This window comes from Epinephelus fuscoguttatus, linkage group LG7 (genome assembly GCF_011397635.1).
Source record: "Epinephelus fuscoguttatus linkage group LG7, E.fuscoguttatus.final_Chr_v1".
NCBI classification, from domain to species: Eukaryota; Metazoa; Chordata; class Actinopteri; order Perciformes; family Serranidae; genus Epinephelus; species Epinephelus fuscoguttatus.
In genome coordinates, this window is record NC_064758.1 from 32,614,082 (window position 1) to 32,632,677 (window position 18,596).

General features: G+C 40.3%; 1 protein-coding gene across 4 annotated transcripts in view; it reads right to left on the bottom strand.

Annotated features, from left to right (window-relative positions):
* cacnb3a (calcium channel, voltage-dependent, beta 3a) overlaps positions 1–18,596 on the bottom strand; it is a 31,681-nt gene that overhangs the window by 11,636 nt on the left and 1,449 nt on the right. For 2 of the 4 annotated variants that reach the window (XM_049580869.1, XM_049580872.1), the window contains exons 1-2: positions 3,977–4,135; positions 1,798–1,917 (exon numbers count right to left, since the gene is read on the bottom strand). In XM_049580869.1, the coding sequence (XP_049436826.1) occupies positions 1,798–1,917; positions 3,977–4,018 (162 nt within the window). In that variant the 5' untranslated portion in view covers positions 4,019–4,135. Of the gene's footprint in view, positions 1–1,797; positions 1,918–3,976; positions 4,136–18,596 lie in introns of those variants that run through there. The other 2 variants (XM_049580868.1, XM_049580870.1) reach the window with 1 other exon arrangement.

The following is an 18,596-nucleotide window of genomic DNA, read 5'->3' on the forward strand; positions in this document are numbered from 1 at the left end:
GCAGGAAGGTCGAGTTGTGGTTGTAGCAGCACAAGAAGCAAAAAATCTAAGCACCTTCATAAAATAATGATCACAAAAAAACAACAAAATGAAGTTAATAATACATTTTTTAGGTTACGGTTTTGCTTGCTTATCCAAAATGTCATGAGACCACCCAGTGTGAGCTGACAAGAATGTACATCAGATGTACAACACTTTGTGTGACGCAGGAACTAAGGCAAAGCCCTGTGGGAAATACCGAGTTTTAGGGAGTCCTAGTTGAGTTTAGCATTTATTCTTTGGCTGTGGGCCAAAATGGGTCATCCACTAATCAGAAGATGAGCAGCTCGATCCCCAGCTCCTCCAGTCTGCATGTCGAAATATCCTTGAGCAAGTTGCTGCGGATGACTAGAAAAGCGCTATGTAAGTGGAGACCATTTACCTGTGGCTGAGTCAGTGGAAGATTTGAGTTAGTATCAAGGCTAGCACAAGATTTTTGCATCCAAGATTTGGTAGTTAAAAATTTGTCTTTTAAAATCAATAAACAATCACTAATATCTAACATTGGCTATCTGTCATAGATGTCATAATTCCATGATTACCTGTTTAGGACTTAAAATAGAAAATGTAGAACTTAACTTGGGACATGTTGGTCTGGATTTGGGGCTTGACTCTGGACTTTATACCCAAGACTTGAGATTCATTTGAGACAATTTGTCTCCACCTCTGGTTTGAACTAAAACCACCATTTTGGCAATAGCTGTACTGTAGATTTAACTCAATTTTAGTTTTGGTTTATAATCCTTTACAGATAGTGCGGTTTGAGTAGAATTTGTTTCATAGCAAGAGTTTAGAGACAAATCAATTACACACTGTTTTTTAATGGCAGGTGACACTTCATCATCCTCTAGTCCAGTAGTTCCCAACTGGTCCAGCCACGGGGTCCAGATTTCTTCTTAGTCATTAGTTCATGGTCCGCACAGTTTGGTATATTCAGTGCCGTACTTGCATTTGGCCATGTCGTCCAGCTGGTCTGCTGTCTCTGTCAAGTAGCTGTCCGTTAGTCACTCATTTTACAGCAGGATATGGTGCTTCAAAATAAAAGCTCTGTGCCGGAAGTTCACTATACCTTAAAATAAAGTGTGTTTGCGTTCCATTCAGAATGGACCGTGAGCCACCAGTTGAGAATCACTGCTCTAGTTTGTTCGACATCTGACCAGATATGTCCTTTAGGGGCAGAAACTGGTTGATATATAACGTGTGTCTGCAATGCTGTGATTAAACAGATCATGTTTTAGTTGTGTTTACATGCAAGTTGCTGGTTGAGCACTAACATGCAATAGGAGGAGCTCAGTCTACACCCAGTATGTTTTGAGTGGGTTTAATACTGAATATTGAGAGAAGAATATTTGTTGTCTTTCATCTGTTAGAGGATCTGGTGTATGGTTGGTAAGAAATATCTGAGGGGGCGGGCGACCCATTAACTAGAGTGGTTGGGCACATACCACATGGGCGCATCAGTGAGCAGGGAGTCCCTGGCTTGATTCCCAGTTGGCCGGACCGTTTGCTGCATGTCATTGTCCTTCTCTCTTTCCCCCTCACTACCTGTTTCTTTCTACTTTTACTACTGAAGAATAATGAAAACAAAACAAAACAGACAATGTGGAGGTGGTGGTGGAGGGGAGTGGCTATATACTGAAGTTCTTCTGGAGCAGTAGAGGCCTACATGTGGCTCCAGACCTCACCTCTACATATTTTGACTCATGAAACCGTTAAAACACTACACTTTGTAGTTGTGTATGTCGCCATATGACGTACCTTAGCTCTGTCGAGCTGCAGTTGTGCCTGGCGCTCGGCTTCACGCCGATACGCCTCGCGGTCCTCCTCTGCTGACAGGTCTGAATCCGACGGTCTACTGGTGTACGAATCAGCCGACCCCTGTTGGGAGACATATTACTTGTAATTAATCATTTCTTACATGACGACCAACAAGTCACGTGAATATTGCTGAGGTGTAACACTAAGAGGTGGGGAAGGTAGATCTACTATTCCTGTTCATGCTTTCATCTGTCTCTCTGCTCTGCAGTCTTTGTGTGCAGGTGTGCATGCAAATACGTGTCTGTATTCATGAACACATTCATGTATCTCTAACACAATGCGTTGCTCTCCCACACCAGCCATCCTCTGGTAGACCAAATATAGCACAAAGGAGGCAACTGCTTCCTCTTCTTTCCTGCTTGGCCCCAATCCATTCCATCATCCCCCACAGTGCAGCACATATACATCCTCTCTTCCCCATGTTTATTCTCCAAGGACGTCTCCTCATTAGGAATATATATGCTAGCTATCATTTTTCATTGTAAGAGGTTTGAGGACACATGCTAGGGGTGGCTGAAAGCGACAGATACAAGTACACAAAGAGACGCTTTACACAAAATAACTGGTGAAAATGGCTCGACAGGTGCTGCTGTGAGGCTTTTACTCAAAACCTGTAATTATTTAATGAAATGTTTACGTCATAGCCTGTAGAGCTGAAACTATCAGCTATTTAACTGATTCTGATAATAATTTAAATCTTTTCTAAAGCCAAAATGGCAACATTTCCCTGATTCCATCCTCTCATATGTGAAGTTATTTCGCTTATATTTATCTTATATAAGGGTAAGCTGAACATAAACAGAAAACAAAACAACAGCATGGACTCTGGAAAATTATTGTGGACATTTTGTTTTACTATTTTCTGACATTTTGTAGCCAAAACTACTAATTATTTAATCAAAAAATAAGATGAAATCAATGATGCTGAATTCCAGAGAGAAAATCGTGTGAAGGAGAGAAATATGAGGTGGTGATCTCGATGCAGTTCGGATACTCTGTGTGTGTGTGTGTGTGTGTGTGTGTGTGTGTGTGTGTGTGTGTGTGTGAGAGAGAGAGCTCTCCTATATTTGGTATCTATTTGGCTTCTCTGAAGGAACTCAGTCCTGAATCTGTCAGTAAAAAGAACCGCTGCAGCAAAAACAAATCCAAGTCAGGCAACACAGAGAGAGGTGAGACAGAAGGCAAACAAGAAATGAAAAGCATAAAAGGAGTGAGACGAACAAGAAAACACTCACGGATAAAGGTAACCAGTATTCATGACAACACTTATATGTGTGACAAGATGATCAAACATATTCATCCAGAAAAAACCAAGGTGTTAAGAAACTAAAAAGCAGCACATAATACAGTTTTCCCTTTGGTTTTCCTCTCCTCCAGAGTGCAGTGACTTAGTCCTGGTCATCCATCTTGCCAACATATACAAACGAATCCTCTGGAGGACCAATTAGCAACAGCACAACAAAAGGAAAATCAGGCTGGAAATACAACAAAAAAAGTGCCCAGACATGAAAAACAACCACCACCTTTAGCTTCCTCTGCACTTCAGAATGCATACATATAATCCAAAATATTTTTTTACCACCTCAAGCCCCCGAGAAAACGGCAAGCGAACACCTCTCCTCGTTTATTTTGTGTGTGTGTGTGTCTATGTTAGATAACTAGATCTGATTTCTAGCACTCACAAGCTCTGCAAGGCAACACTGCACCAGTGCCAGAGCAGCACCGAGAGAGAGAAAAGGAGGGTGAGGAAGAAGAACGGGATGGATAGAAGGAGAGACAGAGAAAAGGAGGGGAGGGAGGATGAGGAGGAGGTGGAGGAGGGGGGTGAATGTCGTTGACAAGATATACTGAAAAGAGAAGGATGTTTACGAGGACGGAGAGTGACTGAAAGATGGTTGGTGAGACGAGAGAGTGTATAAACGATTTATACGACAAGATAAAGCGAGGCTATCTCGAGGGGAAGATGAGATTAGAACATAATAAAATGCTATGAAGGAGTGGAGTGAGACCTAGATATCTATCCTCATCGCAGATAGAAGAAAAGAAGGGAAACACAGCAGGAGGAAGGACCATGAAGAGACAGAGACACACAGATAGAGACGGTCAGAGAGTTGCATACCTGGCTGATTAGGAGGACGGCGCTAGAGCCTGATAAAGACATGAATCTGATATTTTTTTTCTCACTGTAACGGCTTCCCTGTCTTCACTGGGAACGCGCTCAAACACACACAGACATAAAAGTGGAATAAATATGGTGGTGGGCGCGAGGGAAAGGCGTTATGTCAGAGAGCTGTTTAATGATGTTAGAACACAGAGAGCTGCCTGGGCTGTGATTGCTGTTCATTATTAATGTTTGGACACGAGGCTGTGGACCTCTGCTGCTACCTGTCAAATCCTAAAACAAAACAGTGTTGCCACCGATGCAACTGAGCAGGAAACAGTATGTTTTGCAGGTGAAGCTGAGCTGCAATGCAGAGTGTAATGATCTGAGTACATCTTTATCGTCTGGTCTGAGGGTGTCTTGTTTTTTGTGGTTTTTGTTTTTTTTTTTACTGCTAATGTCCCCGTCTGGGGGCTAAATTTAACTCTGTTCTTTCCTATTCTGCTTCTGTGATTATTCTTCACATACTGCAACACTGATGGCCTCAACTCCACAGGGAGGGGCCAACAAGGAAGTGTGTCATCCAGCTAGTCGAGTCCTCGAGAGGGCCAAGTCATCCTACGGTCTAGGGACAGAACAGCGGGGGATTTCTACAGTAATTCTATCACGATTTTACTGATACTGTGTTCGCTGGTTTCACAGTTTGCATTCAAATGGTGTCCTAGTTTTCTTTTGGAAAGACATGTAGAGATGTCGACTGATTAGCCATGCTAGAGTATGCCAAAGAGCACCTTTTATTGCAACAATTATTGATTGAATTGTAAACAAAAGCTCAGAATGAAATACATTGATGGGTCTTTTAACACAAGGAATAACACGAGACCACAAATAAACCTGTTATTAATGTTACTAGCGCCTGTTGGGAACAGGCCTGCTCCAATAACTTGGCCTCCTGTATTGCTGCTGGCAGCTTTCTCGAGAACTGCTCATCCACACGACTTCACACTCAATGCTGTGCTTCTTTGGGTCCTGAGCAATACACCTGCCACGACACAGTTGTGTCCCGTAGCAATGCTAGAGTACACGCATCATTTGTTAAAAGCTAACTATTTGGGAACAGACTATTCCTGGGAACAAAAGCGTTCTCAAAGTTACACTGCTGATGCTTAAAATGTTTGAGTTTGCTTCAGTGTAACATCTCTGGTCTCTCCTTTATCATCTGTTTTTGAATGTACTGTAGCGAGCAACGTAGAGCGAGCTGTTCGGCGGTGTAACAGTTAACAGGGGTCCCCAAACAATACACTTCAACAGTTGTGCTCAAACTTTTTCAATAATGCCTGCCTGTTCAAAGCGGGAATATAGCGCCATAATGCCACCTCAACATTTTTTATAAGTATGATTGGGTAAAGAGAGGAGCCGGGAACGGAGGCAGTAACAGCCCCAAAACGAGGTCTGTATAAAACGTAAAGCCAGAAGGTTGTGACCATTGGTCGAACGGTTGTGACACATTTGATTTGGCATTATGTTGGTGACCACCCATGGGAGATTTAAAAAGCAGCTGTTAGCAGTTAGCGGCTATAAATGTCCACAAATCAGGACAACAATGAGATTTGTGAGCTCCTTATCCTCTGAGCAGAGGAACAGATCAGCTGCCATATAACGGAGAAGGTAAATGTTGTGATTGACATATTATACCATTGTTTTTGTTTAGAAAGCGCTGCCAACATGTTTGTTATATGTCACGCTAGAGGCCGACGCTGTTGTGTTACATGTATACGCCTCCTGTGATTGTCGATTGTTGCTGTGATGTAGTGTATAGTCACACACAAGACCGAAATAATGGCGCCGTCATTTGGTTCTGTGTAGAAATGCACAGGAGACAAAAAGCAGGGACTCTGTAGTGGCCTGATAGCGCTATCTCTGTGTAAAAGGATGTTTAGAATCCATCACTAAATTCATGGCAAACCAATCTTTAGTCATCATGCAATGCAACACTTTGACAGCACTGAAGCTGCACGAAACTGTATCTTTTCGATAAGTTGTTCGTCTGTCATTCAATATTGTAACTGGCTTTCCAACACAGTTCTCACATTAAAGCCATATTGCATTTGTTACGGCAGATAATGCTTGCATTAGAAATATGAATACTGAACATAAATGTGGTTTGTCAAACTTTTTTTTTTTTATTTAACGTGTTGAAAAATAATTATTTTACGAATCATCCATGACTGATATATTTTTTTAAATAAACTTAAACAAAAGTTCACATACCCCCTGCAGTACTCCAAAGTACTCCTAGGGTACCTGTACCCACACAGTTATTTGATCTATTGTTAATGTAAATATGTGTTTGGATTTTTTTTTTTATAACTCAAACTATTGATTTAAAAGTAAGCACCTCCAGTTGTCTCAATCAAACTGTTACCTATTCAACCAGAAGTAGCAGATGTCAACAGGTTTGGATTGTCGTCATTCATTTACTTTAAACTCACTTAAGTTTGATCTCACTGTGAAACTGCAGATCGTCATGCAGCATTACATGGAAATTCATGTTTTCAAGTCCTGTTGTGCCAGCAGCACAACTTTCTGAACAACTTCTGGAAAATATGAAAGAAGGAAAAAACTGGAGTGCATCTTTGCTTCATAAACAAAACGTAAAAAACAAAAGAGTCACACTCAGTAAACAAAGGTGTTTGCTGGAGTCAAAGGCCACGTCCATTCTTCACTCGCAAATAGATAATGTCAAACTATGGACAACACATTCGCTTTAACTTATCTTAACATCATCAGCATTTATATTAGTTCCCTATAAGCCTCACCTCCACTACGTTGTTGTCTGTCCCCGCGTACGATCTCCCAGAAACATGAAGGCTCAATTTACGGCACAAAGGAAGTGCATGAACCATTACTCAACCAAAACAGACAGAGGACAGCGCTTTCATTTCCGATAGCTATCCCCAGTTACCAAAGATTATCAGTGTAAAATATTTGCAGTCACTATCCCAGGCGCAGAAATGGTGGACGGTGGAACAACTGAAGTAACTGTGGAAAACAAAATGTGGCATGTTCTGTGTTGTTGGTAGCTGCTATAGGGTCTGAATTTAACTTGAGCCTTATCAGCAAAAAACTGCAGATACGATGCATCTGTTCAGTGTTACTATCAGCCGATAATACCAGTGAACCAATAACTAGGGCTGTCCTGAATACCAGCTTTGGGGCATTGAAGAGGTTGGTGGTGAGGGGCAGTGACGAGAGGACGTCTTTTTGAAACATCAGTCAGTTATTGCATCTAAAATAATGTGACAATAGGCCTCTTTGTGAGCATGCAGGTCACAATAGCATTAACCATAATAGCTAGAAAAATAATACTAAAGAATGCTAAACGGCTAAGCTGTTAGAGTTTTCAGGTGAATTGCCAAGCTGGTTGTAGATTTGTGATATCCCAGTTTCCTTTGAAATATCTAGCACTTGACTTTTTTGGGGGCGTCATCTTTATAACTCTTAAACCTATTCCAGACGCTTGATCTTTCTAGCATATCCGTAAACCTGCCACTGGTGGTCAAACCATCTATCATTATCACTAAATGTCCTCATCTGAGAATAACTAATATTAATGTTGATGCATAATGAATTATGGTGGAGTGCTATTTCTTAATTTATGGGCTATTAAGAAATGTCAGGGTAACTGTATAGAAAAACATGAATAATGATTTGGACATTGATTACCTTGGCAACGATCAAAGCTTCGAAGCATTTGGGACAGCTCTATCAATACTTCCTCATATTACAGACATTTTACAAACACACACACACACACACACACACACACACACACTGGTTGAAGATATTTGACCATCCAACAGTTGAAGCATACAGCCCCTTTAGGCCCACCTGTGCTTTGAGCTAAATGAATGCATACTACTGTATGAATGCTAATTTGCTCACAGTGACAATGCTAGCACGTTGATGTTTAGCAGGTGTAATGTTTACCATGTTCATCATCCTGGCTTAGCATGTTAGCATGTTGCTAATTAGAACAAAGCAAAAAGTGAGTTGTGTTTGCAAATATTTGGTAAAAAACCAAAGTACTGGACACATTTTTTGACCTGATGATGCTACTTAATGTACAACTAGATGGTCACTAAATTAACTTCAATTCATCCTCCGGAGGTCATGAACATCTGTTCAAAATTTCATGGTAATCCACCACTTAGTTGTTGAGATATTTCAGTCTGGACTGAAGTAGTGGACTGACCGACACTGCTGTAACTATTACCATCACACTAGCATGGCCAACTACAATGGGTACCTGGAGTGCAGGAAAAGCACGACTCAGAAATCCACTGCAAGCCTTAAAAATGGTTGGTAGTAACGCTGTATTTATTGATTTGTAATAACTGGATTAAAAGGCAAAACACAGCATGTTCCTTTAAAATTGTGTGAAAGAGTGCGGGGAGTGCACACTAAAGCTAAAATCAAATTTCTCTGGCTTTATTTGCAGGATGGAGATTCTGCACAACAGCAGAATATATTATTCAGGAGGCTGAAACACCAAAAAAAAACCCTGCAAGCTTCAGTGATTTGGAAATCCAGTAGCCAAATATCCAATTTCAAAAAGTGTTCGATTAACTGTGCGGTCGTAATTCAATGTCAGCAAGTTACACATGCACAGAGCTCTCTTGATACACAACGCAATAAATCACTCTGCGGTTACATCGATATCAAAGTCAAGCTCAGGCATACTGTATGTCAAATTGATCAATCACGAGAGTCGGCGAGGAACTGTGAAGAGCGCGCACGGGGCGACGGCAATCAAAAAGTAAAGCAGGTGAAGGAATGAGAGAAACAGAAGCGTTGTTGGAAGAGGGGGAGGCGAAGGAGGAAGACAAAGGAAAACAGAGAGAGGAGCGGCAACAATGTGATGGAAATGCTGTGAAGAGATGAAGGAGGGAGATGTGAGGAGAAGGAGTTTCAGATGGAGGAGAAGAAGAAGAAGAAGAGGAGGCTGACTGTCCAGAGTCATTTCTACTTACTCAGTTAATGTGGTGATGCTGCTGCTGCCGGTCCCTCCCTCTCCCTCTATACACTACATGCTGTAAAATGCAGACAGACTGTACTGTGTCCCGTCCCCTAACCAGGGACGACCTGCACTAGAGCCGGCAACACCTTCTTTTCTATTCTTAATCCACCTCATTCCATCCACACACACACACACACACACACCTCACACACACATAACACCTCACACACACATAACACCAACAACCAACGCAGCTTTTTGCGTCACTTGATCAAACCACCTCTCTAAAAAATCATCCCCTTCTTGGTTAAATTCCAATTCAACATGCACAGGTAGAGAGGGAAACAGCTGCTATGATCACAACACACAGCTGTAGATCTCTCCTCCTGTCTCAGCCCCTCATGTCCTACATACAACACATATATCCACACTTATGGCAGCATACTGCTTATTGTATCCTGCTGCAGAAATGAGTCATACTCCACTGCTCCTCCATAGACACCCCACCCCTATCACAGACAAGAAACTATCTGCTCTATTTGTGAAATCTACTACTCCTGCATAAAACCCTTCATCCTATCATTTGGAGCTGGCTTTGGGGGGGCGGGGGGCTGTTGTGCGTGCGGAGAGAAGGTATAATGATTGAAAAGAAGCTAAAAGGTGCTCGTGTGAACAATGAACCCACACATCACATCGCCCGAGGCCTTCAAAATGAGCATCATGAATATTTTAAGCTGTGCAATATTCTCAGGGAATCTGGAGATTGTCATTAAGCCCCCCGATCAGGATAACTAATGTCCCCGCCTGAAGAAGATGTCTGCTCAGCCCTTTTTTTTCTCCCTCCTTAACGTCTTTCAGATAGACTGCTCCACATTCCTTCATGCTAATGGTGCTGTGCATGAAACTGAGGTATTCTTCATAATGTTTGCACTGACTCGTTCCTGTAAGAGAGGGATATCAAGCCTCTAGTCCTTAACACCTCATGAGGGATTGTTAATATGGGGCTTTATTTTAATTTATGAAGTGTTGCAACTTCTTTCTTTTCAACCGTATTTTGATTTGAGCTGCAACGATCAGTCGATCAAAAGAAAATGATCTGGCTTCTGTTTTGATAATCAATTAATAGTTTGGGTCAAGCAGGAATGCTAAATATGTGCTCAAATATGAGGATCTGCTGCTTGTTTGTGTAATATATTATTATATTTTATTCAGCAGGAGACCTCAGTGCGAACTGTGAGGAAGCGATATCTTACCTCTGAAGTGGCTGCAAATTTTACTGAAGTTTTAGATAAATGTCCTCCAGTTATTTTACCTGCTTCCTGCAATTTTATTGTTGAAAATTTTAACAGTAAACTAAAGTCAAGTCTTGATTTGGTCACTCCACTAAAAACAAAGCTGGTACAAGACAGTCATATAACCCCATGGATAAATGAAGAAATCAAAAAAGTGAAAAGAAATTGCAAGATAGCAGAAAGGAGGTGGAGGAAAAACAAATTAACAGTTAACTACCAGATATTCCATGAGCAACTTAAAATTTACAATAATGCACTCAGACATGCAAGAAACACTTACTTTGCCAATATAATCAATAATCATAAAAATAATCCCAGAGTCCTCTTCTCCACCATCGACCTTTTAATCAACCCTGATTTTAACAAGTTCCAAAGCACTTCAACAGATTCCCTTTGTGAAGACTTTGCAGTCCATTTTAGAGATAAAGTTGATGGCATCAGATCTGATATTTTATCACATCAAAATACAGTTCTTAACACATCTGAATGCTTGTTTTTACCTGAGGAAGCACTGGACAGTTTTGCCGTGGTTCATGCTGAGATGCTTGGTAGAGCTTTCTTCCAAGTGAAAACAACAACCTGTCTTTTAGACCCAATTCCTACATCACTTTTTAAATTTTATGGATTCTTCGAAGATGAGCTTTCAAACATTGTGAATTCTTCTCTTCAAATGGGTACTTTCCCCGATGCCTTTAAAACAGCAGTGGTGAGACCCCTTTTGAAGAAGAACAATTTAGATCCTAATGTTCTTAACAACTACAGACCGGTATCCAACTTACCATTTTTAAGTAAAATTTTAGAGAAAACTGTTTTTATTCAGCTTAATGATTTTTTTAAAATAATAACAATATCTTTGATAAATACCAATCTGGATTTAGGAAGAATCACAGTACAGAGACAGCCCTGCTGAAGATCGTTAACGATCTCAGGTGTAACTTGGACTCACGCAAGTTATCAGTCCTGGTGCTACTGGATCTGAGCGCTGCCTTCGACACAGTAGATCACCCTATTCTTTTAAACAGACTCCAACAGCTGGTCGGCCTCTCTGGCACGGTTGACTTCCTATCTCACAGATAGAAAATTCTTGGTAAGTATGGATACATGCTCTTCAGAGATCCATGAAATTAAATGTGGTGTACCCCAAGGCTCAATTTTAGGTCCCGTACTTTTTAATTTGTACATGCTGCCTCTTGGTTGTGTCATCAGGAGACATGGTATTAACTTCCACAGTTACGCTGATGATACACAATTGTACATCTCCATGTCTCCTGATGACACAGGGCCAATTGATGCCCTTTAACTGTATCTTGGACATCAAATCCTCTGCTGCTCAACTCTGCTGCACGTGTGCTGACGAAGACCAGAAGGCGGGCCCACATTACACCGGTTTTAGAATCACTCCATTGGCTCCCCGTGTGTTTCAGGATTGATTTTAAGGTTCTTTTAATGGTTTTTAAATGTCTTAATGCACTCTGCCTTCTTGGCGGTGGTGTGGGCCCCTCTATCTGCCCATGTTGAGGTGGACTCCGTGTTGGTGTCCTGGTGGCCACAGGCTGTGATCAGCTCCCGGTGCAGACGGCTCCCTGTGGTATTGTTTCCTCACCTGGTTGCTCTGCGCTCTGCCACATGTTTTTATGTCTACATCATGACTGTGTTTGTTGGTGGGTGGGTGTGTCTGTGGGGGTGTGGGTGGCTGGGGGGTGGATGGGAGGGGCATTTCTTCTAACCATGTAAAGCACTTTGTGCTACATTTTTTTGTATGAAAAGTGCTTTATAAATAAAGATTGATTGATTGATATTAGTAAATGAAATACTGTTTTTGGTTTGTGAATGTTGGTCAGATAAAACAAGCAATTCACGGATGTCACTTTGGAAAGCCGTGATGAGTGTTTTCCACTATTTGTGTCCACATCTTATACGTTAAACGGTTAATCAAGAGAATGATCTGCAGATAAATTAATGAAGATAATAACAAAGAAAATAATCGTTAGTTGCAGTGAGCAAAGCATTAAACAAACTGTTTAAATGTTATTCCACTGAGATAATTTATGTCATCAGTTTCATCATCATGCATCATCAGGCTTGCTTAAAGGCCCAGTGTCTAGGATTTAGGGTCATCTATTAGCAGAATATGGTACATAATATTCAAAGCTATTTTTCATTAGTTTATAATCACCTGAAAATAATAATTGTTTTGTTTTTGTTACCTTAAAATGAGCTGTTTATATCTACATACATAGCAGGTCCTCTCCTGTCATGTTTCGACAGTAGCCTAGATCAGACCAATTAAACACTGGCTCTAGATGGGGTCATTTGGGTTTTTGTGTAGGCCTCCATAGTTCTCCTACCCACTTGGCACACAGGAGAAGTTTCAGTTCTGCAACCTCACCACTAGATGTCACTAAATGATACACATTGAACCTTTAAAGGTATGCTAGCCAGGACTGTTGGTTACTGATTATAAACACAGTGAAAGTGGAAGTAAAAGCCAATCCCAGATTCACTCTAGTTTGGCATTTTGCCTTGATATATTTGTGTCTTTTTGGTGTTGTGTCTCTTGGATGCCTGCTGCTTACTGTCTGGCACCTGGTACACACCCATAAATGTCCCAAACACAGGCAGAGGGCAGAGTCTCTGCATAAAAATACACCACCACACACTGAGAGTGGGTCATAAGTGATGATTGAGGGGGGGATTACTTCTGTAGGAAGGAGGAAAATCCTGCATGGTATATCTTTAACTTTTGTTTTGTTTTGTTTTTTACTAGAGATATATGACATCAAATATAAATACAGCAGTTGATGTGAGTTTTTAATTAACAACAGCAAACAAAACATTCATTATTGATTGATCAACCAATAACTGTTTGGTTTAAAATCTATATATATATATATTTATAAAAAACAAAAACAAAAAACAACAACTAGAAAATGCATTTCCTGCCGAAAATGTAGAAATATATATAAAAAAAATGCCTGCAAGAGGCTCAACCGTATTGACTATGCTGCTGAAAAAACCTGGAAGCTACAATGTAAAGCATGCAGAATTGGAAGCTGAACTGTTTTACAAAAAGATACTGAGAGCTGAAATACATTAGTAGAAAAAAATGTTGTGCTGTCAAAGGTTAAAAATGAACTGAAAAGGCTAAAAAAGGAAATTCTGAAGCAGTCGTTCCTTTTTTAGTATAAATTGACATATGGGATATAAATACGGGTTCAATTTATAATATATTAATTGGTGGTAAATTGACTGATAACTGTCTGTTTTATAAAATGAAAAGCAAGCAATACAAGGGTGTCACACTGGGCCCTGGAGCTTGTGACAGGCATTTTTCACTGATTTCTAAAGCTTTATATACAATTAAGGGGCAGTTGCTAGAATTTTCTGTGAGTCTGTATTTCAGTGTATCTATCTAATGTTTGCTAACATTAGCTAACAAGTGAGGCTGGAGCTACAAAACATCTGAGTGTGCTGACTGTTTTACCACTTTTTTTGTAAGAGGAAGGTTGTACAGTGCTTCGCAGAAGTATTCACCTCTCTTGGCATATTTTATGTTTTTATTTTGTTGCATTGCCACCTGTCATTAAAATGGATTTTTATCTGGATTTTTTGTAATGTACCAACATGAAATAGTCAGAATTAATGCAGTGACATGGGGAAAAAAGTTTAAAAAATGCACCTTAATGGGTAAATATTCTACTTTTGATAAGATATGGTGACATTTTATGACGTTTCTAGACGGGGCAAAGGCTACAGAACTTCTCTTAAAGGGCCAGTGTGTAAAATAGGTTGAAAACAGTGACATCAGTGGTCAAATTCTAGATTGCAGGGCTCTCTCACTCATCCCTCCCGTCGGGTAAATGACGGTGGCCTCGTAGGGACAAAAAGCCTTGCGCACGACTTTTTCAGGAGTAGGTCTATCTAGGGACGAGGTGAATGTTTCTTTAGAAATCTAAGCCATGTTACTATATTGTAATGAATCCCTACGAGCAGGAGACCAGAGGAGCATTCGGGAAAAAGGCCCGTTTATTTGAGCACTCCAGAAACAGTAACACTCCACTCCGTCCCAAACTCTGACTCTTCTAGCGTAACAGACACACTTCATAACTTTACACAAATACTCGTTTACCATACCGAGTGGGGACCCCTCCCCTCTCTGCTCCACCAATCTCCAGTCCGCACACTGACTGACAGCGTAGCCTGTGAACAGAGCTCAGCTGTTTATTTAGCCTAGCAATATCTCCGGACTATAGTAGCTGCAATGGACAACTTTGAATGCAATTTTGAAGAGTTTCTTGTAGTGGACACAGACCCAGAGCCATACCTGTTTGAGCCGGAGCATACAGATGAGGAACTCCATGTGTTTGATGCTGAGCGGGCGAGAAGAGAGGCTGAATGCACAGAATGGGATTCAGTGCTACTGCTGCTATCGTTGGGGAGATATATCATCAGGAGGAAAAGCGCCGCAGAGAGTGCATCACAAGGAGTGAAGTTGCGTCTTCTTTTCCTCGCAGATGACGGTTCGGGTTCATTCTCTCCTGTTGCGTGGTAAGTGTGGTCCATTCGCAAACTTTATAACTAAAAAAACTTTTCACTACTCTCTATCGACGAACTACTAACACTCTCTGCTGTTTCCTCCTCCTTCTTCCTTCCTTCCGCTGTCTTCGTTGGTTCATTTATACACGCGAAACGAATTCTCTGGCTGGCTGGATTGTCCGCTCGGACTGCCGTACATACATGGCAGCGCAAGATGGCGACCTCTCTAAAGCAAGGCCCTTGCTATATATATATATATATATATATAAAAGCATAATTATAAGGCTACGAAAACCAAACGAATTTTATTTTATAGCGATTATACACTTGTATAAACATATTAATGGGTAGAATATTCAGATTCAGACTGACAATAAATCATGCCAAATATTACACACTGGCCCTTTAATTTCTTGAATGCAACATAATTATGTGCATTTTTTCCTCTTTCTTTCCTTTAGACTGTCATTAATTGAATAGGCAGCATTTCTGATTATTATTTTTATTTTTTTTATTATTATTATTTTTGAACCTTGGAGAAGTACTCATTGTATTGCCCTGTCGTAGCAGCTGATATTAAGACCATGCCTTACTGTGAATGTTATATTTCATACCTTACTTGTTTTATGTTGTTGTATTTGATGTAATATTTGAAGTATATTAAAAATCCAATAAACACACTTGATCAACTTGACTATAAAGCCTTTAAATAAGACCTGGTGCTACCAAATACATTAGTCATACAATATTGTCAATAGTCAATACAATATTATTGCGATTTTAAATGTGTTGCGATATGCTGAGAATAGCAATAAAATATATTACTACATGTTGGGATTTATTACCTGTTTTCACCAGCAAATAATGTCCCCAAAAAGACACTTTGTCAGCATCTGTATTATCTAATAAGACAGTTTTCAGTCTGTTCATCTCACTTCAGTCATTTTCTTTTGAAGCAAAATGTACTGAAAAGGCAACTGATTATATTATTGGAGTAGGCTACCTAAAGTTTAATTTGTATTTGTAATATTAATAATTAATATAATAAAAAAAAATTATACTTGGCACTGTGTGACGATAGGATGTTGCCACATAGAAATATTGTAATACTATGCTGTATCAGTTGTTTCCCCCCACCCTTACTGATTACCTTCAGAAGTCACATAATTAGTTAGATAAAGTCCACCTGTCAGCAATCTAAGTGTCACATGATCTCAATATATATACACCTGTTCTGAAAGGCCCCAGAGTCTGCAGCACCACCACACAACAGGCACAATAAAGACCAAGGAACTCTTCGAACGAGTCAGAGACAAATTTCTGGAGAACTGAGAACTTACAGTAACTGATATGTTCCTGCTGAGCTCGGTTAAATTCAGTTTTACCAAATGGGAAAAAATGTAGCACCGCAACAAACCTGCCAAGCAAGGGCCGCCCACCAAAACTCAAGGACCAGGCAAGAAGGGCATTAATCAGAGAGACACAAAGAGACCAAAGATAAACCTGAAGGAGCTGGAAGGCTCCACAGCAGAGACGAGAGTATTTGTCTATAGATAGACTTTGATCTGTACACTTCACCGAGCTGGGCTTTATGGAAGAGAGGCCAGAAAATTCAATTTTAGGCCCATATGACCCAAGTACCTTCTTCCATATATTCAGGGAGTCTCGTACATGCCTACTGGCAAAACTCCAAACATTTTTAATTCTTTTTTTATGCATTGACTTGTTTCCTGACCACTCCTCCATAAAACCCAGCTCTGTGGAGTGTATGGCTTAAAGTCAACCTATGGACATATACTCTAGTCTCTGCTGTGGAGCCTTTCAGCTCCTTCAGGGTTATCTTTGGTCTCTCTGTGTCTCTCTGATTAATGCCCTTCTTGCCTGGTCCTTGAGTTTTGGTGGGCAGCTCTGTCTTGGCAGGTTTGTTGTGGTGCTGCATTTGTTCCCATTTTGTAATAATGGATTTAACAGTGCTCAGTGGGGTGTTCAGATTTTTTTAAACCCAACCCTGACCTGTACTTCTCTAGAACTTCATCCCTGACTTGTTTGAAGAGCTCCTTTTTCGTCATGGTGCCATTTGCTTGGTGGTGCCTTTCACAACAGGTGTATACTGACATCATATGACACTTAGATTGCACACGGGTGGACTTTATTTAATTAATTATGTGACTTGAGGGTAACTGGTAGCACCAGGTCTTATTTTAAGGTGTCATAGGAGGTGAATACATATACACACACCACTGTTTTTCGTTTTTTATTTTCATGTCACTTTACCAATTTTGACCATTTTGTGTAGTCCCATTACGAAAAAATCTAAATAAAATTCCATTTAAATTACAGGTTGTAATGCAACAAAACAGGAAAAATGCAAAGGAGTGAATACTTTTGTAAGGCACTGTGTTATTTCCTCTTTTAGATGATACGGTCATTTTAAATGATTGAAAAATGTGTTTTCTGACAATCAACTCATCAGTTCATGAGCACTACTTTATTCCACTGAAGAGGCATTTCCATTTCCTTCCTCACCCATATTTTTAGTTTTCCAGTTTAGGATTTAGTTGATTAAATCCAGACAAAAGCGGGATTAAACACTGTAGGTTTTACACTAACAAATATTTTCATTTTTGAATGATCTGCTGATTAACTGTCTCTATTCATCAGTGCATTGTTTGGTCTATAAAAAGTCATAATATTGCTGACAACCCAAAGACTGATCAGTCCATCAAATGACAAAGAAAAGCTGCAAATCCTAACATCTGAGAAACCGCCTATTAATTGTGTTTTATTATAGTTGCAGATTCATTTTCTGTCTATCAACTTATCAATTAATCAACTGCATCATACTGTCAGTGTTGTTGTGGTTCGTATGTGTATGTTTTAATGTTTTAATAAACTTCCAGGTGGGCCAAAGACAATTTTCCACCGTGGTGAGCGATAAAGTTTCATTCAAATCTAATCCATTCTGTCTGATTCTGTTCTAATCGTTTCAGCTCTAGATCAATTAATCAGGACTAAACAGATACTTGAGACAATGTAAAGCCTGCAGGAATATGGAGAGCCTTGTAGTTTCTGTCATTAGTACATCAGGCTCCTTTTGAGGGAGGATATTTGAATCTTTCCCAACTCCTGACTCTTTGATGTATGGAAGCTCGTGAACTTCAGGGATTCAGGATGAGCTCTGCATGCACAGTCCGTCTGTAGCCTGGTGAAACCCCTTGACTCGTCACAACCTGATTTGTACAGGGATCAAGTTCTCCCCTCTGCTGGACTCTCTCAGACACTACAGCCAGTCCAAATGCATCTTCTAAAACAAACACAAGGAGGTCAATTAAAAGCGTCTTGATCACACAGCTGATCCAGATGAGAGGGGTTTACGACAGCCCTGCAGTAATACCACGAGGCTCAGAAATCAGTTAGAGTTTTGTCTTGAATAACACCAAATCTCCATCTGAGTCTTCCACACATGCTTGACCTGGAAGCATTAATTAAAAAAACTGGGCTGTGTTGGGATTTTGATGTGAGACACTGCCACTTTTCAAGCATTTTGCTGCTCTCTACTGGGCAAAACAACAACTGAACCTGAGGTGGCAGGTCTCAGGATGGAGATGCAGAGCAGCTGCATTAATGTATTGGATATATGGATAATAAATACAGATGTAAATGTCTTTTTGTAGCTGTTGTGAGTCCAAAAGACGAGCCTTGATTTCTCACCAATAGCTTATACCTGAAACAAATACTAGGCACTGCAGCACTGCCAACAAAACAATGCAGAGACACCTCTTCTGTTGAA